This window comes from Chlorocebus sabaeus, chromosome 8 (assembly GCF_047675955.1).
Source record: "Chlorocebus sabaeus isolate Y175 chromosome 8, mChlSab1.0.hap1, whole genome shotgun sequence".
In the NCBI taxonomy this organism is placed as follows: Eukaryota; Metazoa; Chordata; class Mammalia; order Primates; family Cercopithecidae; genus Chlorocebus; species Chlorocebus sabaeus.
In genome coordinates, this window is record NC_132911.1 from 84,916,671 (window position 1) to 84,942,175 (window position 25,505).

General features: G+C 41.2%; 1 protein-coding gene across 7 annotated transcripts in view; it reads right to left on the reverse strand.

Annotated features, from left to right (window-relative positions):
- Positions 1-4,942: 4,942 nt before the first annotated feature.
- PAG1 (phosphoprotein membrane anchor with glycosphingolipid microdomains 1) overlaps positions 4,943-25,505 on the reverse strand; it is a 141,090-nt gene continuing 120,527 nt past the window's right edge. For 5 of the 7 annotated variants that reach the window (XM_038000352.2, XM_038000343.2, XM_038000349.2 and 2 more), the window contains 4 exons: positions 24,560-24,656; positions 21,933-22,534; positions 17,624-17,683; positions 12,863-14,100 (listed from right to left, as the gene is read on the reverse strand). In XM_038000352.2, the coding sequence (XP_037856280.1) occupies positions 13,738-14,100; positions 17,624-17,683; positions 21,933-22,534; positions 24,560-24,656 (1,122 nt within the window). In that variant the 3' untranslated portion in view covers positions 12,863-13,737. Of the gene's footprint in view, positions 14,101-17,623; positions 17,684-21,932; positions 22,535-24,559; positions 24,657-25,505 lie in introns of all 7 variants that reach the window. The other 2 variants (XM_008000966.3, XM_038000347.2) reach the window with 1 other exon arrangement.

Genomic DNA, 25,505 nt, shown 5'->3' on the forward strand with positions numbered 1-25,505 from the left:
CATATATTTAGTGATGTCTTCTTATGGGCAGGCACACTTGTAGGCGAATGAGAATATGGAAGTAAACAAAATAGATATCGCTGTCTTTAGATACGTTGCTTCTTACACTGATACATACACTTAAACCTTTATAAAGACATTTTATAAATTTATGGAGTCAAACAGATCAGTGTTTTCCTCTATGATTTGTGCTTTTGTGCATTGCTTAAGAAATATTTCAGTTTTAAACCATAATAAAGCCATAATAAATATCTCCCATAGCATAATTTTGATTAAGAACTCAGGTTTGGAAATACAATTATCTGAGTTCAAATCTCATCTTTGCTACTAAAAGCTGGACAAATTTGTTAACTATTCTATGCTTCAGTGTGATATCATTGATTACCATGAGAATAATTATTTAACTCATTAAGGTTGTTTTGAAGATTAAATGAGCTAATACAATGAGATGCCTGTAGAATGGTAACTCATAAATAGTAAGGTTATATTATTGTAGCTATTATGTTTGTTTCTTATTATTCTCTCTTTAATCCATCTGAAGTGTATTTTCATTTATGGCATAAGTTGGTAATTGAATTTTATGTTCTTTATTATTATTTTTGTGTGTGTGTGTGTTTTGTTTTGAGACAGGGTCTTGCTGTGTCCTCCAGGCTGGAGTGCAGTGACACAATCATGGCTCACTGCAGCCTCAACTTCCTGGGCTCAAGTGATTCTTCCACCTCAGCCTCCCGAGTAGCTGGGATTACAGGTGTGTGCCATCATGTCCATCTAGCTTTTTAAAAATTATTTTTATACAGACAGTGTCTTACTGTGTTGCCCAGGCTGGTCTGAAACTCCTGGCCTCAAGTATTACGTTATGTTTCATATGGAAAACCAGTTTTTGCCAAACTTCTTTTTAAAATCTTTCAGTGGCTTCAATGTGCTCCTAATATCACAATAAAATTATTATTTTCTCTTTTTTTTTTTGAGATGGAGTCTTGCTGTGTCATCTAGACTGGAGTACAGTGGCGTGATCTTGGCTCGCTGCAACCTGTGCCTCCTGGGTTCAAGCCATTCTCCGGTCTCAGTCTCTACTCCACAGTAGCTAGAACTACAGGCGTGCACCACCACGCCGGCTAATTTTTGTATTTTTGGTAGAGATGGGGTTTTGCCATGTTGGCCAGGCTGGTCTCGAACTCCTGACATCAAATGATTCAGCTGTCTCAGCCTCCCAAAGTGCTGGGATTACAGATGTGAGCCACTATGCCTGGGCTATCACAGTATAATTCTTGATCTGATCTACTCTGCTCTGTGGAATCTGGACCCTGCCTGTCTCTCGTATTTCCCTTTTTTGTGACTCTGTTTCTGTGGTTCAGACACCCTGCCTTCTTTTGTGGTCCAGGAATATACCAGTGTCTTTTCCTCCCTGGGGCCTCTGCACTTGCTATTTTCTCTTCTTGGAAGTTTTTCTCCCCAAGTTTTATACTGATGCCCCAAGTCATTCAGGCCTTCCCTGACCACCCAGTAGAAAAGGTATCATTCTTCCTGCACTAACAAACCCGGGCACTCTCTATTTTATCATCATTTACTTTATTCCATCTTGTTTTACTCATCCCATTTAGGATCTGAAATTTGTTTTGGTTAATCATTTTTCTTCCCCTGCTAGAATGTAAGCTTCACTGGAACAGAAACCGTTAGCTGTTTTATTTATTGCTGTATCCTCAAAATCTAGAATAGTGACTGGGAAATAGATAATAATTACTTTAGTGAGCAGTTTGTACTTTTCTCCTGATCCAAACAGGCTTGCTTTCTGGATGGCTAATACTGGTGACGGTACGGAAGGTTGATTTGAGGTACTACAGAGTGACTTAGGATGGGGACTGGCCAGACAAGGGCAGGGATGGTGGAGAAGGAGATATGCCGGAGGCCTGGCAGGCTGGCCTGGTATTGATTTATGTGTGCTTGTGTGAGAAGATCCAGGTTTTCCTGACTTGGAGCCCTGGAGTTGGCTGTGCACCATGCCTGGAATTTCTTTCACTGGCTTATTATTTCAGTCTCACATTAAGTGTAACCCGCTCATAGAGGCCTTTCTGGAGCCGTTTCTGTAAAGTGGATCTCCAGAGACTTGGTACAATCAGTGGAGACATCAAGATACTGAATACCCCAAGAATTTAAACGTGCATGCCAAATGTTTAAAGGTAGGCATAGGCACTAAAGCCATTAGAATGTGAGCTCCAGTGAGGCAGGAGTTCTGTCTCTTCTCTCTCACCATGTTTCAGCTCCTGGCACATAGTAAATACTCAGCAAATATTTATGGAATGAATCAATATTTGGTTTTTCTGTGGCTTGTTTTGTTTTCCTGTTAACTTTGCTTTTCTCCTTTGATGTTGCGATGATTAATTTTTTTTCCTCTGGGCCTAAACATTTAAAGCTGTTGCTTTGAATGACGTGTCTGTTTTAGAAAACACTCTGCCAGATTGTGGTGCTGTTTATCTGCATGTCAGATGTCTGCCTTCTTCCCCGTGCCACCACTTTTTGGGCTGGTTTGACTTGGAGGACATCCCTATCTTGTTACCCTGGCATCTCTTCAGAAGTTCACAGTCACAGAGAAGCTTTTGGTGGGGGAAGAGTTCAAGTATGAAATACTAAGATTTGATAGGCACGAGTTCAAGACAGGCTTGTAGAACTATGGATGATAGAAAGGTAGGAGAATTCACATCAAATCAAACATTTATTTAGTGCTTGCTGTGTGCAGGAAACTGTAGTATATGCTACGGGGAATATTTCAAAGTTAAATGTGCCCTGAAGAGCAAACAAGGCAGATGATTCCACTCCAGAACAGCCACATTTACATTGGGACATACCGAGGGAGACATTTTGGAAACAGATGTGATGCCTGGGAGACAGTTGGCTTTGGAGTGCCAAGGTCTAGCCTTGAGATTTTTAAGAATCATCTAGGATGAGAGCAAACATTCAAAATGGCGACCTCAAAAGTACAGAAAGGTCCTGAATAATTCTTCAAAAGTGAAAAGCATCATAGTGCAGATGGCATTCACAGAGGCAGAAAGATGGACTCAAGGAGCACATTTAAAAAAAAAAAACAGTAATGATAAAGGCTGGACTGTTTGGCTTACCTTAACTAGGGTATCAGAATTCTCCACTCCTCTTAATGAGCACTTGGTAAACGTCTACGTCCTGGAATCAGCAGTACGCTCACTTCTGACAGAAGTGGAGAGTGCTCCATTCTACAGGTGACAGAGAACTTTCCAAACTGCTGAGCTCTGGAGCTTCCATTTCCCCAGGTAGACCATGTGGGAAACCAGGATCTGTGATCCAAAGACTCAGAATAAACATTTCTTTCTTTTTTTTTTTTTTTTTTTTTTTTTTTCTGAGACGGAGTCTCGCTCTGTCGCCCAGGCTGGAGTGCAGTGGCGCGATATCGGCTCACTGCAAGCTCCGCCTCCCGGGTTCACGCCATTCTCCGGCCTCAGCCTCCGGAGTAGCTGGGACTACAGGCGCCCGCCATCGCGCCCGGCTAATTTTTTTGTATTTTTGGTAGAGACGGGGTTTCACCGTGTTAGCCAGGATGGTCTCGATGTCCTGACCTTGTGATCTGCCCGCCTCGGCCTCCCAAAGTGCTGGGATTACAGGCGTGAGCCACCACGCCCAACCAAGAATAAACATTTCTTAGTGCTGAGTCTCCACACGCAGAATGGAGTTGTGATTAATCCTCTGGGAAAGGAAAGAAAGTTCTGCCCATGTGGTGAGAAAGGAAGCCAGGGTTTGAAACCAAGATGGCCAGGCCCTTCCCCACATCTGCCGTAGGTTGCTATCATTACATCACGTGCAAGGAAGCAACTAGGCAAGATGAGACCCTTTGACATAGGCAGTGGCAGGCACGGCCTCTGTGAGAGCTCAGCAGCCATTTGCTGATGTGGCATGTGATCTGCGGGAGTCTCTGCCCTCTCCTCTATGCCCAAATACAGCCTCTCAGGAGTTTGCCATGCCCATGAGAGTGAAGGGTGGTTTTGCTCAAGCCTGTGATAGGCAGCAAGCTCCTTAAACTGTAAACAGTCTTAGGAGTAGGAGGGATATTCACTCACTGTACAGGAACAGTTAGTTGGGTAGAAATAAGCAGGCCAGTCCCTGGAGAAATATGGAACAGGGTGAGTATTTATAATGGTGCAGATGGGGTGGAACAGAAGGAGAAAGCACAGAAAAATCTCAGAAAGGGAGCCTGGGTTGTGATGGGTCTTAAAGAGGCAATCTGGGGGGTTTGGGGTGTCCTGTAGTTACAGGGCACAGACAAAAAGAAGATAGAAGCATGCCAAAGAGAACTCTCACTGCTTCGCCTTTTGGCCCCAAGGCCAGTCTTAAGTGACTAGGAAGGGGGCAGCCAGGTCAGATGGTGATTAAAGTCATTTGCTGTGAGACATCCTGCTGGGGCTGCATCCCCCTCACACACAAGCAGATGGGTTTTCCTCTTGGCCTGGGGAATTGTTTGCTCTCAGGTGGCATATCTTCATAAGAGTGCTTGGGAAGTGTGGGCAAATGCCATCAAAAATCTCCCAGCCTTGTTGTGAAGATGGTCTCTTACCATTGACAGAGCACTTAGCACCTTGCCAGGTACCATGCTTAGTATCTCATTTAATCCCCAAGACAACCCCATTAGCAGGTTCTATACTATAATCCCCCATTTCCAAATGTGGAAAGGAGGGCACAAAGAAGTCCAGCAGCTTCCTCAAAGTCATGATGGAGCTGGGATTCAAACTTGGGTCCTTTTCTGCAAAGTTTTTGATGCTAACCTTTACACACTTTGGTCTGATTACCAGGAACATTATATTATCTTTCCTGTTATGGTGGTGGGTTGACTGCTGGAATCCCAAAACCCAGGTAATGCATGAAAGATAAATAAATTAGCCATTCTTGACCTTTTCAAATACCAAATAAATTTTAACAAACCTTTATATAAAACTGACTTTTATTACAATTGAAAAAAGAGCAAAGACAATTTGATAAGTGCCTTTAATTACAACATACCTGCTATTTACATGTAATCATACTTTTATATACAGCTTGAATAAGTTTTATTACATGTAAACTATAAGATATTACAAGTTAAACTCCAGTCTTTTCTGGATATTCAGAATTGAAATACTACCGGCAGAAACACACAGAAAACAAATACCCATTTCAGTTCCTCAGGTACCATTACTGGTTGAATGATCAAGATCTGGTCACAGAAGAGAATTGGAAATATGCATCAAAACAAAACTTATTCTTAACATGACTAACAGTATTGTTATTTAAACCCTAAACATAATTAATAATTGGATCATAAAAAACACAACTTCAATTTATATAGCACCTTCTGAAGAGCTGAAAGCATTCGTGCTTATCTCTATTATTTCGTTTGTCCCCATAACATCTCTATGAGGTAGGCAATGGTTGGTATCATTATCCCCATTTTGTATATGGAGAAACTGAGGCACAGAGAAGTTAAATCATTTGCTCGAGGTCACACAGTAAAGTCAATGCTGGAACAGGGACCACAGCCCTGTGCTCTTGTCTCCAAAACCAATGCTTCTGTTTACACTAAATTGTCCCATTTGAGAATTTAATTCAACAACTCAATATACTTTTCCAATAAATTAAAAAATGTGCATTTTTTTCCACCCATAAAAATTTTTGAAATACTGTGAGCAAGATACAAACACTCTGGGATGCATGGTAGACAGATGCTACACTCTTCTAGAAAGTGCTTATGGAAATGTTTATCTTATTTTAATGAGGAGTTTCTTTTCCTAGTTAAAACAAAGTAGATGTCTTTACAAGAAATATATTTGAAAGAATGCTTCTAGTCACCTACCCAATTATAGCTCTAGTAGCCATATTATGTTATCTATAAACCAGGTTTATTCCTGAGTTTAAAAAGAAGAAAATATCTAAATTATAAGTTAAATCTTTGAGATAATTCTTCTCATTTATACACATTTACTCAAGAGACTCAGAGTGGCAGATAGGGAATTGGGCCAACACATTTCCCAGAGAGACATGAGAACTCAGACCCATAGGGGCAGGAAGTCCGAATTTTGCTCTAATCCCTACTCCCTTCACTGCTCTAGAGTCAGCTATATGGTTGATACTCGAAGCAAATAAAAAGATCATGTTTAAAAAGTATCAAGGTCGCAAGCTTACTAGAATGCTTACAAATGTTTGCTGACTTGAACGTAAAGTTCAGCTTTCCTGACGCTTTCCACATTGCTTGTCCTCAAGACGGGAGCATTGCTGCAGGCACGGCCATCTTCCAGGACGTGGGCGGGGCAGTGGTGGGGCAGCACATAGGAATTAAATCCTAGCATGGCTCCAGGAAAAACAAGACAAGTCCTATATTCAAAAAGTAAAGTTAAAAAAAGCAAGCATGCTTAAGGGATGGGTCATGAACACCTTATCAGGTTCACTTATGAGTCTTCCATTAAAAATACATAGAGGCTTGTGAAAGGAATGCTGAAAATCCTCAACCCACAGACTCAGGCTTTTAGTCCCAGCCTCTTCTCCTAGAGAAGGGCACTGCTGTCTCTCAGGGAAGCCTTCACTACCTAAATGAGGAGCTGAAGATTAAAAAAAAAATTCTCTTTAAGCTTAAGAAAGGAAAAGGAAACCATTTGCTTTAAACTCATGGTTTGCAACTTGTTGAGTTAAACAGCAAACCAAACCAAACCAAACCAAACCAAACCAGGACATGACAATAAGAAGTTCTGAACTGTGGGCTCTAGAGAGCGACTGGTCCTTCTTTTAGCCTTAACTGTGTCCTATTTAGAGTGCCTAACAGGTATAGTAGGGGAACTTTAAAAAAACTAAATGTATAAAGAGAATGAGCAGAGATAACTGTTCTGCTAATTTTGAAAAAAAAGATACACTCTAGAATATCCATTCAAAGAGTTAACTGTGATGACTTACAGCAAAGTTTTACAAAACCAAGATGAAACACGCTGGCTCCTGAAGTGTGTAGAAAATGAGAACTTTAGCAGCTGCACCTCCAATTCACCTGTCCTAGGACCTAGAAGGTGCTTGGTTTCTCACCCCAAAGTCAGGTAGTTTGCTATAAATGGCCAAGTTATTCTCCATATCTGGTAGCTCTACCTTTGCTTGTGAAGCACTCACAGTTTTCTTAGGACCTGGGGGATCAGCGCAAACTGGCTGTAACTTGACATCATCCTTAGGCACTGTTTCCTGGGGGAGAGGGGGCAATGGCCTCATGGCGAAAACATTTTACACTCAATTTACTTTAAAAATGTTTTCTTTCTTTCTTTCTTTCTTTTTTTTTTTTTGAGATGGAGTCTCGCTCTGTCACCCAGGCTGGAGTGCAGTGTTGTGATCTCAGCTCACTGCAACCTCCGCCTCCCAGATTCAAGTGATTCTCCTGCCTCAGCCTCCCCAGTAGCTGGGACTACAGGCACATGCCACCATGCCTGGCTAATTTTTTTGCATTTTTAGTAGAGACAGGGTTTCATCATGTTGGCCAGGCAGGTCTCAAACTCCTGACCTCAAGTGATCTGCCTGTCTCAGCCTCCCAAAGTGCTGGGATTGCAGGCATGAGTCACTGCACCCGGCCTAAAAATGATTCCTTCTTATAAAAAGGATTTCTTCCCCTTCACAACACTCAGCTTCCTTTTCGTTTCCTGGTAACTATGGGTCTGGTGTTGTCATAAGAATCTACCTTCCACATGCTGGACAGTGGGGGCTGCCGCTTGAGGAGACCCAGGCCAGATACAGAGCACTGCGGGGAACACTAAGCTTCCTTGGTTAGAGCATGATGCTAACATTTCTGCCTCTGTGACTTTGATTCCACCACATAATTTTTTAAAAGTTCTTTTCCATGGCCCCTTAGTGTCAACCATTCTTCTGAAAGAAGTGAGCAACAGTGTACATGTTTTGGCAAAAGTCATGACAAATAGCACCAGCATCTGCCGCCCTAGGTGGACCTGTGGCCTCACCTTGGCAGCCTGTGAGTTGGGCAGAGCTGTGATGAGGCACGGTTCCATGCTGGCTGGCAGGGTCTGTGATACGGCAGCACTGTGATCGGTACCAGAAAGACATAATGGCACGTCCTGTCAACAGTAGACACTGAAGGCTGAGTGGGGAGGAGACCCAGGGATATTGCTACGCAAAGCGGTAGGCCAGCTAAGTACCAGGAGACAAACTGAGGGGGGAGGAAATAGTGACTTCATGGCCTCATTCTTTAGACTTACTCCTTAAAAGGACTAGATCCGGGGAGGGAAAAGTCATCACAAAATGTTCAAGCTAATAAGAGATACTTTTGGACTTAAAACTAAAGTTTAACAATTCCCAGTACTGAAAACAACTTTCTCACTCTTTTGTGAAGTGGACAATTTGACCATTACAAAGACCTTTTGAAACAATGAATGAAAATGCTACTAAGTGTCATGAATTATCTTTCCATATTTTTTGAGTAATGGGAGTACTTTAATACTGATTGGGCCCATGTGATAGACAATATGTCACTTTTGGTGTAACTACTTTTATGAGGAAAAAACATATTAACAATGAAATGCCAATTCCTATTTATGACAGATCTTTTTTGTTTAGATATATTTCAAGTTTCCCCAGAAAATATGAGGCATGTTAATATAACACAATTATTTAAAAGGGAACAACATTAAAACATTTTACTGCTGCCAGTGTAACATACAGACATCTGAGAAATGACAATTATCAACCTTTGTAATACAAGATTATGCAAGGTGATATGAGGCAACCCAAGGACAGCACATTTTAAAAAATACCCACAGTATCTCACTGGCAAGCCGAAAAAACTTCCTGTATTAAGAGAAATGATTACTGAATTGAATGCTTTTTAAAAAATGTCTTTTAAACAAAAATTCTATTTCACTTTTCATGTTACATTAGGAATTTGGAATATTATTTTTCAGTGAAGTCAAAGAAGAACTTGAAAAAAGTAATGACATACTTCACAAATAGAAGAGACTGGATGTAAACACAGACCTAAAAATGAGCAGTAGTATAAAAAAGCCATGAATGTTTGTTCTCTTCTGGACCATGATTTTAAATTTTAATTTGGTAATTCCAGATCAAGATTCTTATTTATCATGGTTTCTGGACTGATCTCTTTAAGTTAAACAGTTTCAGTCTAAGTGTGTTCAACTTGCCTAAAGCCACTGTCAGGAAAAATGTATTTAAGAAAAGATACAACACAGGGCAAGAAAATACTACTATAGAATAAAGAATTTAGATTTTACTGCAAATAAAGCCATATTTGATATTATAGACACATGTTTCTATTTTCACATCAGTCACTTATTAACACCAAACATTATACTTCAACTTTTCCCCATTACACAGTACAATAAGCCTGTCAAGATTTCCAGGAAGTAACCATCAGTACCTACTGTGCTTCCAGCAGCCAAAGCTAAGCTGGCTGGGTACCAGAAATCAACACCTTCAGGAGAATGGCATCACAAGATTGCATAGACTTATATTAACTATTACAAGGAGCACTGGAAGAAAACGTCATTTGCTCATTTACAAAATCCTAATTGAACTAAAGCTCTGTAATTATAGCCACGGTATCAGACCAGCTTTTTTGCACATCCTATCACATTGCTGCCTGCTGATGTTTTACACTGCCTATAAAGCCTCATAATTTTAAAAGGGAATGAAACAGAATGCCATGGGTGACCGACCTCTGCTCCTGCTACTTGGGAGTCACGTTGCCTTGGCTTCATCCTGGCTCAAGGTTACTAGTCACTTGCTGCTTTAGGCCAAATCTTTTATCTCTTTACATTTCCTCCTCTCAGGCTGAGTCAGAAGTAAGTCACATGTATAACAGAACTGTCTTAAAATATCACTGTTTTTCAGCCAAGAGAATTATGGATGCAATTTAAAGTCTAAATATATTAATTGGAAAAATTAAATTAGACAACTCAAGGTTTTCCTGTAATTATCAAATGAAACTGATTGAAAAACTTGTTCCTTCTAATTCTGCTTTTCCAACAAAAGTTCATCACACTAGCAGGATAAACATTCAAAATACATAATAGAACATATCCTAATTAAGCACCAGAGTTGTGTCAGAGCCAAGTATATAAACACACACGTATATGTATATGTATGTGTGTGTGTGTGTCTGTAGTTTATTACTGGTTAAGTAAATGCTCTAATTAGCAAAAATCATGAGAAATATATATAGTGACATAATGTGGTTAAATTTTAGTTCTCTGTGTTAACTACTTACTGTTAATTTAGTACTCAATTAGAATTAACTCTGGGATTTTGAGGGCAGATAAATCAGTAATTAGCCTTTTTCCCACAAAGAATAGTGGTAGCTTCAAAAGCTTCAACAGACCTAATGATGTAATTTATTCAGGACAGGAAAAAAAAAAAATATGTAGCTAACATTCTTGCAGGAATTACTTTCTTATAGAATTTAAGATTTCCTCAAGTATTTTCTTTTCTATATAGCATTTTGCTCTTGTGTAGTTATCTGCCTAGGATACAGACAGGATATTGAGCCTATTTCAGAAAGTAGACACACTAAAAACATTTGACAAATTAAAAAAATTTTGCATAAAACAGGTTACCCTTTCCTGCTGACTATACTTAAGAAATACCAAAAGTAGCATACAAAATGCTTCTAAATTTTCAAAATATCTGAATAAAAACAAAGATCCTACTTTTAACTGAGATAGATTTATAATTCTTATTTACAAGATAAAAAAAGTCCTAAAATTTATTTTTAAATTTCACATAACCTGCTATAATTGGCTGTAAAAAATGGATGTCAAAATAGAATTTTAAATATACAAATTGTTTTTGATAACTACCTTTCATATATTTTATTTAAACTGTAGCATTAGCTCAAGATGAAACTTTTTAAAAGAAGCCACAGGCTTTTGTTGAACTCAAAGATTCAAGCCCAGATTCTGAACAAAGTAAATGTGATGAAATTTTTGAAAAACTATACTATACAGTCATAACAGTGATGGTGCCTCAGTAAATATACTTCAGTAAAATATCCAGTGCTCCAAAGAGCTGAACTGTCTTTCTAAGGTTCACTCTGCTTCTCTCCTCCAGCCCTCATGGGCTGTGCTACCGTCTATTCTTTTAGTGTCTATGCTGGAGGGCCTTACAGTTCCTTTAAAAGTACACTGAAAATACTTTATATCACAGCTTATTTTAACCACTGGTTCTCAAATTAAAAGGTATATTTCAGTGCATATTTCATGGCCACATTGCAGAACTAATATTTGAAAACTTCTGGGGGATATTTTGGTAACAAAATTGCAAAATTACATGATTATTTATGAGCTTTCTATAAAAAGGTTATTTATTTTTAATTTTTTTTTTTTACTTTAGAGATCATACCTACCTCCCTGCCTTTTTGATAAGTAAGGCATGAAATGAAACACAAGTTTTGAGCTGTAAGGTGCCTATAAAGGATGTCACTACAGCATGCACAATGTTAGGTGTGTAAGATGACATGGCTGTTACCATGTACTAAAGAACCCCATCATGTGAGAGGCTGCTGAGTCAAAGTCATTGACACAAAGCAGTGAAAATCACCAGGCAAAGCAGTGCTTATGAGAGATTGGAATTCAGAGAAATGCAAGGTGCAAACTTCTCTCTAATCCAAGGGTATTCTGCTATGATCTTCTAATCAATGATGATTGTGTTTATGCACATGACATCTTCATGGGAGAGACCAGGCTGATTGCAAAATAATCACAACCACCAACATAGCTCACTTCGCAATGTCAGAAATGCAATGTAGAGCAGTCACAAAGTCAAACCATGAATACAAGGATGGAAAAACATTCCAGTGAGCTGGTCTCTACAATTTTTAACACACTTCATCCTCCCAATTATATTCTTTGCCCATAAAGAAGAAAAACAGCAAGATTATTAAATCCAAAAAGTCACAGATGTCACAATGGGATGAAATAATTTCCTCATTTTTTTTTTCTTTATCAGTGTAGGAAAAGCGGTCTTTCCATAGCTCACACTCATAACAGCACTTCAACTAGGCTCCTTTGAAAATGAAAAGTGAACAAGTTTCCTAATGCCGGCCTTATAAGATCTAAAGAGATGATTAAATTCAAACCTGGCTGAGCTCTTAATCTGAGCTATTTCAGCCACTGATGTTTGTAAAATATAGGAAGAAGATTCCAATAGGCAGTTTGCACTGGCAAGCACTGGACTACAGAATTCATCACTGTTTTCTGAAAAAATGTAATTAAACTTTAATTGAATTATGACACTTTTATGAGGTTTATAATTCACAGCCACCTCTCATCATATTTTGTTCTTCTTTCCATTTTTATCCTTTCAAATATTTCAATATTGCCCACCGTAAACCAATGAAAATGATTAATTATTTATGTATTTTCCATTTATTTCTCTAGGGGTCTAGGTAATTTGGATCAGGAGCTCCAAGTACCATTTACAAAGGTGAGTCTTTAAAAACCATCAGTGTTTTAAACACTTGATTAGGAAAAAGATAACAGCTCCTTGTAATGATCTAGCTTATGTGCTTTATGATATCTTTTCCAAAGGAGAGTATAAATCATTGTACATAAAATCAAAACAGTTAATATACATTTTTTTCTGGCACTTTTGAGAAATTAGGCATTGAACATAAAACATCTTATAAACTTACATAACAAAAATAAATGTTTACATTTTAATCTTAGATTACCTTAGGGTAGCAGTTAACTTATGAGATGCCACACTGTTGGTGTGGGCAGTGGAGACCATGGGAAATACACATTCACGTGCACAGCCCTTCGGAGATGGATGCATGGCTGCCATCCAAATATGTGGTCTGTGTCCCAACATAAAGATTAAGGCTCTCTGTTTTGAAGGAAGGAGTTCTGGGCTTAAACAAGTATAGAAGTACCACAATACTCATGGAAAACACTGAAAAGGCTCGGACGAGTTTTCAAACAGTGGGGGAAACACATTTTTGACTAGAAAAATAAAATAAAGCATCTAAAACTGACTTCAAGTACTTTGGGGAGAGGCTGCTGATATAGAGTGCCAAAATAAGAAGGAACAAAGATGGAAGAGACTCCAGGGACGTCCCTCCCCAGTCCCTTCAGCTGCAGGGTCCAGATCCCCAGGTGCCGACGCGCAGCTCTCTGGGGAGGACTGGCGACCTGGGCAGAAAGCAGCAGCCACGGTTTGTCGCCATCCTGAAACACCTACATTGAAGGCAAAGGCCAAGCTTCGTGTGAAAATTTCCTTGGAATGAACCACAGGAATCTGGACATTCCAAGGGGGGAAAAAGCCTTGAAGTCAATAGCAGACAGAGAAAAGGAAAGAGGGGAAGAAAAACCTGGTCCTTCCGAATGGCAGTACTTCAGGCTGGCGGCGTTGCGGTCCTTGGTGAGTGCAGTTTTTCCATACAGCTTGGCTTTCCTCACTAATGAGAGGAGACCACTGACAGCTGGGGTCTTTTGTGGGCGGTGAGGGTGCGGGAGGGGGATGTGCTTGGGTGTGCCTGTCCATCTGGCAGGCAGGGGCACACTCAGGTGCAGCCTAGTCCGTACCTCTCTGTCTCAGAAACTGAACAACTGGGAGAACAGTCAGGGCCTCTCCAACTATTTTCAGGTGACTAAAGCAGCATATGAAGTATAGGTTTGTGTCACTTCTTCTCTGCCATGGAAGAAACGTCCCCAGATACTGATCACAGGCTACCCAGGGTTGTCCTCTGGGTTGCTAGAGCCTGGTAATATCTCTGCCTTGCTGCAAGTCACTAATGCTCTCGTAGTCGTTCTCCTTCGGGACGAGACCGCGGTGGCCATTGGTCCCCAGGGTGGCCTTTTCTTCCTCTCTGTGGAGAGTCTGTATCGCTTCATAATCAGGCTCTGGCTCCTCGCCGGGCCTCCCTGCTGGTGGAAGTGTGCTGTTTGGAGTTTTTTCGAAGTCTTTAACAGTAGCATAGAGATCATTACAGGAGGAGGGTGACCTCTGTGGGTCCTCTTGAATGGAGGTGTAGGTGGACTCTGGCACTGTAAGCGACTGTCCTGATTTATTCACTAACTGTCCAGGTTTATTCACCGATGAGTACATAGCAGAGATCTAGGAAACAAAGGAAGAGCTGAATAAACTTCCAGCTGTGACTTCCCCCTCCCTCTTTTTAGTGGCAAGCCACATACTGAGCACTCCTGGGCTTCTGTGTGTGTGTGCTCCTTAAAGATTTGTTCTTTCTTATCTGTACTAATTATGGAGCATATTACTAGAGAATAATTACACACATTATCTTCAACTGTGTTAACGAGGTCAGTCATATTCCCTTAATTCCATGAAAACCCAGTTCTCTTGGGTCTGCGGAGGAATTTGAGGAGAGGTAGGATGGAAAGCTCCTGAAGCTCCTGGAAACCTGACCACAGCATTGTGTTTTATTTCATTTCTATATCAGAATGATATTTTGCCTGAAAAAGAGCTCCACTGTTTTACAAAAAAGGACAGAAAACACACAGTAGACTAGTGATTCTCAAAGTGTGGGCTGTAAACCAGCAGCAGCAGGATCTGGGAATTTGTCAGAAAGTCAAGTTCTCAGGCCTCACCCCAGAACCACCACATCAGAACCTCAGGGCTGGGGCCCAGCAATCGGTGCTGATTCTGATGGCCAGTAAAGTGTGAGAACCACTGAATTAGACTACTCCATGCTTCCTGCGTCACAGTGGTCTCCAATACGCGTTGCTGGATTCTCGTTGGTGGTACACATATATCTGAAAGGGTATTCCTGTCCATTAGTTTTTGACTTAGTTGTGTATTACTGGTTAAACAGACATTGACAGACCAGGTCCAGTTTTATTCAGTGGGAAAACTCATTCTGGCTTGCATTCAGCCAAGTCAGAAATAACAACTTACAGGATACTATTTCCTATGGTAAGAGCCAGTGGCTCTCCAAGCACACCCTCACAGTCCTCACAGTCTCACTAATAAATCCTTTGTCACCTCCGATATCAACAGGGATTTCATTCATTGTGAAGATTAAATGTACTGATTAGGAGACTTTTGGGGAGTATTATTTTATTGTGAAAAATCATGGTTGGAAATAAGTAAAAATACCCTTCATTACCTGTGTTTATTTTTATCACAGTGATTTGATTCATTCAAATACCCAGGAAATACATGAACATGCTTCCTCACAGATGCCTAGCTTCCGAAGGGCTGAGGGACATTTTCCTGCTTTCACTTTTCTCACATACTGTGGGTGAAGTTTCTAGCTGGCCTCAAAAGCTTCTTAAGACAGGCCTGCCACATGCTAACTGGTCATTTGCATGAGAACTTTTCATTACAGGCTGGTGGCTGGTTCAGTTTGGTGAAGCCTTGACAATCCCAAGGGTTTACAGTTCAGAAAAACAGTCTTTGGAAAACTCTTGCCATGTTGATCTGACTATCCTAATGAATATGAAATTATTAACATTCTCACCTTAGAGGTTTTAATGAAAAAACTGCTCTCAAAATAGAATAATTATAATTTCTTTGAATTTAGGGAGAACAAAAAAAATTCACTGCTGTTTATACTGAAGTGCAAACACAGAATTTATTATCTAAATGGTGGTCTAAGCCAAAAATTACATATGGGCAGATGATAAAAGGGTAAACAATGGATGACAGTGGTGAGGGGAGAGGCATACCAGTTTATTCATCACCTGGTAACATCGAGGAGGACAAACGTACCCTGACTTAGACTGGAACAGTGAGAGTCAGCCCCTCACCACCGTTTGCTTCTCTCCTCAGCTTTCTTCCCCATGGTCCCTGCCATTAATGCCCCTCACTCTTTGTAAGACTACTTGGTCTTCTTGACCTTTGTCCTCATTCATTAACTTGCAATTTAATATTGACTCTGGGAATGAACCTAGTGTGAGGAGGGTCTCACTGTGCATTTCAACTTTTATAAAAGCTTCTTGAGTCTTCTAATATTCCTTTTGACTGTTTTCTATGACTATTAGGACTATTATTTTTATTTTGTATACAGGTTTCTCTTCTAGCCCCCTTGCTATTTAGCTTCTCAATTTTTCTCTTTAAAACTTTCATCGTTATTCCTCAGTCTGTAAATTGTTGCTATATTCTCATAAGTCACTCTCTTCCTTTTCCCCATTTATCTTCTTTTTCTAATCAATCCTTTCCACAACACTCTGTTAAATTGGGATAACAGAACTTAAAGCTCAGATCTCAGCTTCAGTCTGGACTGTTTAACATTAAATTACATAAATACAAAAAAACCCTTTTATATTTATTTTTCCTCTTTGTCCTAAAATGAATGTCTGTGAGTCATAGTTATGTCATGCTAAAAATTCATCAGTTTAACTAGGTCCTGTTTCAATTGTAAGATAAGAAGCAATTTACAATTTTACATAGCCTGTAATTTCCAGAACTCCTATATATTTTATCTTCTTGTCCCAAATGGGATCACTTTGACTGCAGAGTAGAAAACAGAGTGGAGGGAGGCCAAGGAGCTGCCAGGGACCAGCAGGAGGGGACTGCTCTGGCCTAGGGAGGGGCGGCCGCAGTGGGCTTGAGGAAGGTGGGTACATAAAGAAAACAGTTTGGAGGTGCAACTGATGGGTCTTGGCAATTGACTGTGTTGGAGGACAGTGAGGAAAAGGAAGTATCAAGATGACCCCTAGGTTTTGGTCTGTGCAACCAGATAGACAGATGGCTGGTCCATTCCGGAGGTAGAAACATGGAAGAGGGTGGGCAATATCACCTAGGGAAAGCACTTCTGCTCCTTAAACATTCAATGTGGGAGTCTATCTCCATATTCTAATGTTTTACTCAGAGTCCTATAAGAAGTGATGTACCTGCATATGTACTTCGCTCTTCTACGTGTACACAATTTACTCTGCTAGGAATTCCAGATAGAAGTTATATGCAGTTAGATCAAAAGGTGCTCAGCTCTCTGAGCATAGCTCGACATTTTATATATATATATGTGTGTGTGTGTGTGTGTGTATACACATATATATATTTCATATGTATATATATATAAAATAATGGCTTTAACAATTTTAATCTTTCATTGAAAATCTAACCCGTGAATTTTGCACCCTGGTGCTTGGGAATATGTGATCTGCTCTTGTTGGCTGCTATGTCTGACCCTCGCTCCAGCCTGGAACTGTACTTACTGAAGTTAATCTGCTCTCAGCATCCAGATTTCCAAACGGAGACCTCCTCTTTCTGTCTCCCAGGAGGGAGCAAATTCCCTACATCCACCTGTTCTAATTTCCTGAATTTTCCAACCCATGATTCATTTCCTTCTGATGTGGTCTTCCTGACTGCTGACTGCTCCCATGCTGGAATGTTTTTCTTCTACTCTTCTCCCCTGCCCTCTCTATTTTTCCTGACCCTGCTTTCCTGCTCAGTTTCTTTTCCTAAGCTGACTGCTTGTCCTGTCATCCTTCTTGTCTGGTCTGCCCGTCAGTCTCTCTGAGCCATTATAAAACCAACATCCCAAGTCTTGATCTCAAACATAGGCGTAGGAGAATATTTCATCTCTTTCAAAGGTAACATTACAGTGCATGTATTCAAGGGGAAAAGCTCTATTCTTTAATACAGGAGTTTTCTCTTTTTAAAAAGAAACAAAACTTACCTCTTCTTCCGTGAGAGTGGGGTCTTCTTCCCGAGACTTGTATGACAATGAGCTAAATCTCTGTCAGAACAAACACAAGCCAAGGAAAGTAGTTTGATGTTAACAATCTAACCTTTCTTTTGCACGTTTCCTCATATCTGTCTAGAAATGTTTTCAAATGATTTTTATGGAACCAGGAAGAAATTATAGGAAGAGAAACAAACACTTATGCAATCTATTACATATACGATGTTCAGGGATATCTAGTAGTAGTATTCTTAGAGAAATTTCCTCTAATTTTGTATTTGAATCTATAGGTACAAAGAAGCCAAAAGAATTATTTAGACGACTGTTCGAATTCCTAATTGTCACTGAAGCACTGGTCATCCATGGAGGATTAATACTTAAAAACATGCTGTTTCTTTATCAAATGCCTGAATTTTATATTCTACAGTTTGCTGGTGTTATCAGAAAGATCCTTAAGTCATTTGGAAACTTCAAAGCTAATGGAGAAAATGACTCACATTTTGTGTTTTGCCCCCTGCCTGATTTCTCAATGATTTTGGCTCTTGGTTTACTGATTCTCTAACACATCCCTTGTCTTAATTTTTGGTGACCTCAACAAACGTGTATCCTAAATCCTGCCTTTCAGTTCCTTGACTTCCCCTGCTCCCACTGATCTTGTGCTCTGTGTCCCCTCTCCATGTCCACCCCTGACCTCAGCACCCTCATGGTTGCACCCGGGCCTTTCCTAAACCACAGCCTCTCCACCAGCCCAGCTCCTTGCAGCCCCTTTCAGACCAGTGCTCGTGGTCAAAGCTCACTCCTTCTGTAACCCAGTTCCAATGCTCCTTCAACACTATTGGGACCCATTCATGCTTTCAACGTCTGCCCTTCTCCTTGGTGTCCTGTACTGCTTTACTAAGCTTAAGCTCCGTAGTCAACTGCCAATCATATGTGAACTCAACCCTCTAGTGAGTCCTTAAAGCAGCTCCGTATCATCTGATGCTTCCCCAATACACCCAGTCTCTGCTCAACTCACAGTCTACTTTGCAGCTTCTCCTCTTTTCCCTAGACTTCCAACACCTCCTCACCTATCTTCACTCTGAGCAGATGATCTTGCTTCCTAGTTGGCTAAGAAAACTGAAGGAATCAGAAGAAATTTGTATGAACTCTTACCTCCACCCTCAGCCTCTGCATTAATCTATTTTCTTTCCTCCCTGTCAAATGGATTTTCCATGTTCTGCCTTCAGGTGATCCCCTCTTTCCTACACACTAGACCCTGTCCCCACATACCTATGTGTGAGTACAGAGCCAGGAATTCTCCCAGTGTAGGATCATTCCCAGCCACATGCAAACATGCTGTTGTTTCTCTCATTCTAAAAACAAAACAAATCCAGTCCTCTGAAATTCTATCTACTCATTATCTCACTTCCTTTTTTTTTTTTTTTTTGACAGTGTCTCACTCTGTCATCCAGGTTGGGATGCAGTGGCGTGATCTTGGCTCACTGCAGCCTTGACCTCCCAGGCTCAAGCCATTCTCCCACTGCAGCCTCCCAAGTAGCTGGGACTACAGGTGCACACCACCATGCCCAGTTAATTTTTGTATTTTTTGTAGAGACGGGGTTCTGCTACATTGCCCAGGCTGGTCTCAAACACCTGGTTTCAAGTGATCCACCCACCTCGGCCTCCCAAAGTGTTAAGATTACAGGCATGAGTCACTGCGCCCAGCCTGTCTCACCTTTTTATAGCAAAATCTTTTAAAGAGTTGTCTAAAAAGTCAACCAAACCATTCTTTTCTTCCTATTCTCTTTCTAATCCATTTCAGTCACGTTTCTGCCTCTACCATTCCACAGAGACTGCTCTTGTCAAGGGCACCAATGAGACTCATCTTCCCTGACGTACTCGCTGCACTCGGCAGAGAGGCCGCCACTCCTTCCACCCTGGACATGTTCTTCACTGGCTTCCAGGACTCTACAACTTTCCTGTTTTTGTTTCCTACTTTGGTCTCTTCTGCTGGTTCCTTTCCCAGATCTCTATTCTTGGAGCTCTGCCAGCCTCTATTTACACTCACCTATCCTGTGACCTCATCCAATCTCATGACTTTTAAAATCACATTCTGTGGATGACTCCCACATCAGCAAATCCAGCCCTGGCCTTTCCTCTTTACCCGGCTCATCAATCCAGCTACCATCTGATAAACTCTACTTGGAAGTCCACTCAGTATCTCAAGCTAAACATATCCAGTCCTGAATGCTGGATCTCCCTCTCAACCTGCTCTGCCTGTATCCTCTTCATTTCAGTTAACAGCGATTCCATCTTCCCTGCGTGCTGGGCCCAGCCTCGTACTCATCACTGTCTCTTCTTTATCTTACTACACTTAGGATCCATCAGCAAATCTCTTGGCTCTGGCTTAGCTTTTCTCATCACCTCTGCTGCCTCTGCCCTGATCCAGGTCACTGCCATTTCTAATCTGGTTTATTAGAGTTGCCACCCAATTGGTCTCCTCACTTCTACCCTTTATAGTCTATTTCAAAACTGGAGTCAGAGGGATCCTTTGAAAACATAGGCTGGGTTATGCCATTCTGGTGCTCGGGATGCTAGTGACATTATTAGTGTTCAGACTATAAGCCAAGGCCATCCAGGATCGAGCTCTGGTTCTTTCTCCTCACTGCTGTCCTTGTTCTTCCCTCTCCAGCCACAGCAGTCCCCTCCTCTTCCCTTAAAAAGCCAGCTGCAAGCTCTAACCTCAGGGTCCTCACACTGGGCATCCCCTCTGCTTCATGTGCTCTTTCCACAAAAGCACAAATCTTGGCTCCTTTGTCTCAAATGTCACCTTCATAGCTGGGCAGACCCTGACCACTCTATCCAAAACTGTACTCCCCACCTGTTTTCTCAGTCCCCCTTATTCAGTTCTCTTTTTTTCTCTTACAAACTTTAAACTTTATGTCTGTCTCTTCCCACTAAGATGTGAGTTCCACAGGCAGGGATTTTGTTCACATACACGTTTTGTTTCCAGCACATAGAAGACTGTGGCACACAACAGTGCTCATTAAGATCTTTTGTTAAATAAATGAATATTAAATACTTCAAATTCTCAGTTCACTTAAAATCAGGGTTGTTTATATAAAGATGATGGATTACTCATTTTTACTATATTGTGGAAGGATAATTTCATTTCCAGATGAGTATTTCCAGTTTTTAATGTGAAATCTGGAGAACCGTTTACTAGCGATGGTTAGACAACTCATCCTCTTATCTTTCTAATGCTTGTAAGCAAAAAGCTTTATCTGGTTTAGGCGTTATAAACTTTACATCAGGTTTACGGTCTTTGGTTCTATGAAGGGCAAACAATTGGACTGTATTTTTGCATTTTATGAACATGCTCATAAACCCTTTTATTGGTGCTGTCAACAGCTGATTTCACGGATAATACGAAAAGTTGAAATGCATTCAGAGAACAGCACAAAGAATGACTTGCTTGGTCTAATTTGGACAGAGTGAGGTGAGGGGTCGCCTCTGGCCATGAACTACAGAAGGTTTTCAAGGCTACTAGTGACTGGCTAACCTGCTACTTGTCCTTCCTACTAAAATCTGAATAGAAGAGAGAACCTTGCTCTTTTTCTGTGTAGAAAACAGAAATTAGTTATTAGTTGCCTGAAGCAGATGGACCTAGTTAAATCCCAAAGAGATTTTGACAACTAGGGATGTGAACTTCACCGTGGCTCAGATATCAAGTTATCAGACATATACAGAAGGCTGTGGATTGCTAATGCATTTTAGAGCTTTGTTGAATATCTAAGTTGAGGAAGTATAGGTTATAGTTTAAAAATGGTCACAAAATAAGATCTGTTGGTTTATATGAAGGTTTGTACAATCAGATATAACCAGGGGCACCTGGGAGTTGGTTCCCATGGTGCCTATTGCTATGCATGCTGATTTTTGGGGATCCTGGAAGGGTAAAGGTCACCATGCTGCTGAGGCAACCAACAAGCAGAATAGGTAAAATGTATAGGCAAAGAGTCCAGTTTCTCTATTTAATTCCTGGACTTCAAAATGAAGTAAACAAGATTTGGCCCTAATTAGACATGATGGAAACAATGTGAAAATATCCAAGTAAGGTGCTGAGAGAAATATTTGATAAATGTAAGTTTTTGGTATTTTATTACTTGGAGGGGGGAAAAGCCAAACACAGCTTACATGAACACAGCTCTCATCATTCCACAAACTGGGAAGTGTTTGCAGATATTTCCCAGAACAGCTCCAGGGCCAGCTAGATTCCTAACCAGGACAGGAACCCACAAAGGCAAAACAAAACGCCAGCGCCCACCTTGTTAGTTTCACTGGTCCTGTCTGTGGCACTCTCTTCCGCCTCTCCCGCTTCCTTCTCCTGAAGGTTTTCATTCTCGTCCAGAAGCTTAACAGGGACAGGTGGTGGGGCCTCCTCTTCTAGATCACATGAATTTCCAAGGATACTCTCTACATTAACACTTTGGCGACACTTTTTGTTTCTGTCCACCGAGGCATATTCGGCAAACTCAGCTTTGCCTTCAGTCTGGGGCCCTGGGAGCTCTTTCGAGGCAGAAGTAGACTTTGCTTTGCCAGTGTGGCCTTTCTCCAGGTGTGCAGCTGTAGCCACCTCCTTGATCTCTTTCACAGTTTCATACAAGCAGTCCTCCACCATGTTTTCTTGGGAGGAGCTGTCCTTGAGCACTTCATAGGGCCCTTCCATCCCTGGGCCCTGGTCCCCGTCCGCACTTCTCACTGTGAGCACGGTGTCCACTGCACTCTCGGGAGGGATTCTGGGCAGCTCCCGACTCTGATGACATTTTGGCTTCCCCGTGCTGTCCTGGGAATCTAGCAGATCCGAAGCCGATGTCTGGACTTCCTCGTAATGCTGCATGCAGGTCAGAGTACTGTCTTCTGAAAGAACTAAAGCAGCACACACATTAAAAGTGGAGAAAGGCAACTCTTTCAATAATCATTACCGAGAATCAGGTAATATAAAGTTAGGTTAAATCAAGATGCGTGCTTTTTATTTAAGTCTCAGGCACAAATTATAGTTGCTCTGACTGTCAGTTGGTGCCCTACTTCAAACACAGTTTAAAATAAAGCTGTTCATTATATCTTTCCCAATACAAGATTTAATAAGTTATCTTGGCTGTAAGTGTAGTTCACAATTACTTCCCTTAATGTCACTCCAATGAGACTCTTGTAGGCAGATTGTCCAATGTGACCAGAAGATGACCAGTTTGATGCAGCCGAACTCTGGGAGGCTGGACACCAGAAAGGCAGCATGTGCAGTGACCACACTCCCCAGCCCCACTGGCGCCTGCCTGTGTGGAGGGAATTATTGGTAGCCACCTCCTTTCACACAGGTCACTTTTGTTTGGCAGATATAATGGAAACCACAGGGCAAACATGCACCCTTCAGCCATTAGCACAAAGGGACTGGCACCTCATACCTTGCTTCCATCTCACCGCCACCAACATTCCTACCTCAAATTAGAAAAAACCAAATATGAAATTCTTGGCCAGCCACAGAGATGCTATTGTGTGAAGCTGTTCAGCCGTCCCTTTGTCAACGGTGTTGTGAGTGCCTGCCATGCGCCAGGGATGGTGCGGGGTGCTACAGACACATCGTTCAACGACACAGAAAGCCTTGTCCTTAGGATGTGGACACAAAGTAAGCAAGTTATTCCACTAGTGTCTCACACTGGGGGAATTAGAAATAGTGTCTCCAAGGGGTATGTGAAAAAAATCACAATGGATCCCCCAGTCCTTCTGAACTTACCAACACCCAACTCCCCTGTGTGTTCTAAATCCCTGATCATCACGAGGGGTGAACTTTTGCTCTCTGGTTCTAGTTGTCTATATCATGTGGACAGAGAACAGGCACCGGTGTCCCGATGACCCCCCCGTTTCCTTATCGGTAAACAGGGGTAACAGGACGCCCTCCTACCTCAGGTGAAAGCATGGTGTAAACTCAAAAGCAGGAAGGAAACCTAGCTGCTCCTTCCATCAGCAAGAGCATACAATGCACGATGTGCGGGTCATGCAGCGTGGCTGAGTGTGCGCCCAGGGCTCAGGCTGCCTGCTTCCAATTACAGATCCTTAGCCCGCTGGCTCTATGATATCAGGCAAATTGGCAACATCTCTGTGGAAGGCAGAACGACCCTGAAAAATGTCTGCCTCCTAATTCCTGGAACCTGTGAATGTGTTATGTTTTGTGGAGGGTATGGAGGGATTAGGGTTACAGGTGGAATTAAGGCTGTTAATTAGATGACTGGGATGAGAGGGAAGCCTGGATTATCCAGGTGGGCCCAATGTAATCACAGGGATCCCTATAAGTGAATAGGGAGGTGGAAGGGTCAGAGAGCGATGTGAAGAATAAGGGAGAGGCCAATGGATTCTCCTTGAGGCTTCAGGAAGGACCACAGGCCTATGGATGCCCTGATTTTACTCCAGGGAGACCCATTTCGGACTTCTGACCTCAGAATTGCAAGTCAATAAATTTCTTTATTTTAAGGTTTGTTATTCGTTATTTTAAGGTTTACATTGTTATTTATGAGGTTTGTGGTTATATTGTTACAGCAGCAATGTGCCCAGATTTGTCACCTTTAAATTGTGAATAGTAATAATAACGATCTTACAGACTAGTGATATTATTAACAGTAATCTCGTGGGGTAAATGAACTAGTACATGTAAATTTACTAAAATATTCTAAAAGAATAAATGAATTAGTACGTGCACCAGTCTTAGAACAATGCCTGGCACACAGAAGTGGATTAATAAGTAGTAGTATTCATCCAAATGAAGTGTTTTGCTAAAACTGCTAGTAATACTAAAAGTGAGCAATAACACATTTCCTCCTTTTTGAGCTACATATTTTGAGACCTAGGACTTCTAAAGGTGGCGAGGCCTCTGTGGAAAGCTGGTATTTTTGAAGAACTTACTGTCCCCATTGGTGAGTGCCCCATTCTGCTCAGTGCTGGCAGGAGCGTCTGTTGCCAAGCTAGTAACGGAACGGCTGAACATCTCCTTGTCTGAAGGCTGAAAAAACAAAAACAAAACCAAAAACACAAATGCATCACATTGCTAAAACTCTGGACGGCAGAGCAGAGAAGATCCATGGCTTTTTCAAAAAATTAAAACAGCAGAAACAGAAAACAGAATCTCCTACATTAGTCCCCCCTATCCACAGAGGATACATTTCAAAACCCCCAGTGGATGCCTAAAACCATGGGTAGTACTGAGCCCTACACAGACTACGTCTTTTCCTATCCATATACGTTATACTATGATGATGTTTAATTTATAAGTACAGTAATTTAACAATAACCACTGATAATAAAACAATAACTGTGAGATTAAACAATAACCACTGATAATAAAACAGAATAACTGGAATATATTACAATGAAAGTTATGTGAACGTGCTCTTTCTCTCTCTGTCTCAGAATATCTTGTATGGTTCTCAACTATTTTTGGATTGTGGTTGACTGTGGGTAACTGAAACTGCAGAAATCAAAACTACAGATTGAGGGGAGCTACTGTTTTTAGATTTAAATAAAATAAAATAAAATAAAGTAAACTGAGTTCCTTGTTGACTAGTCACATTTCAAGCGCTCAATAGCCACATGTGGCCAGTAGATACCATATCAAATAGGAGATACAGAACACTTCCAGCACTGTGGAAAGTTCTGTTAGACAGTGTTGTCCCAGCATCTTAGGGGCACTGGAATCTTCCAAAGCCATGTGCAGAGCTTCCTGCCGGGTGACCTATACAGGGCTACAGGCAGGTTGTGAGGTATCAGTTCCCTTAGCTCAAGGCAGGAAGGGGACTGGTCAAAAAAGACATGCTTCCAACACAGGTGCTGTAAATCATTATTATTGGTAAAG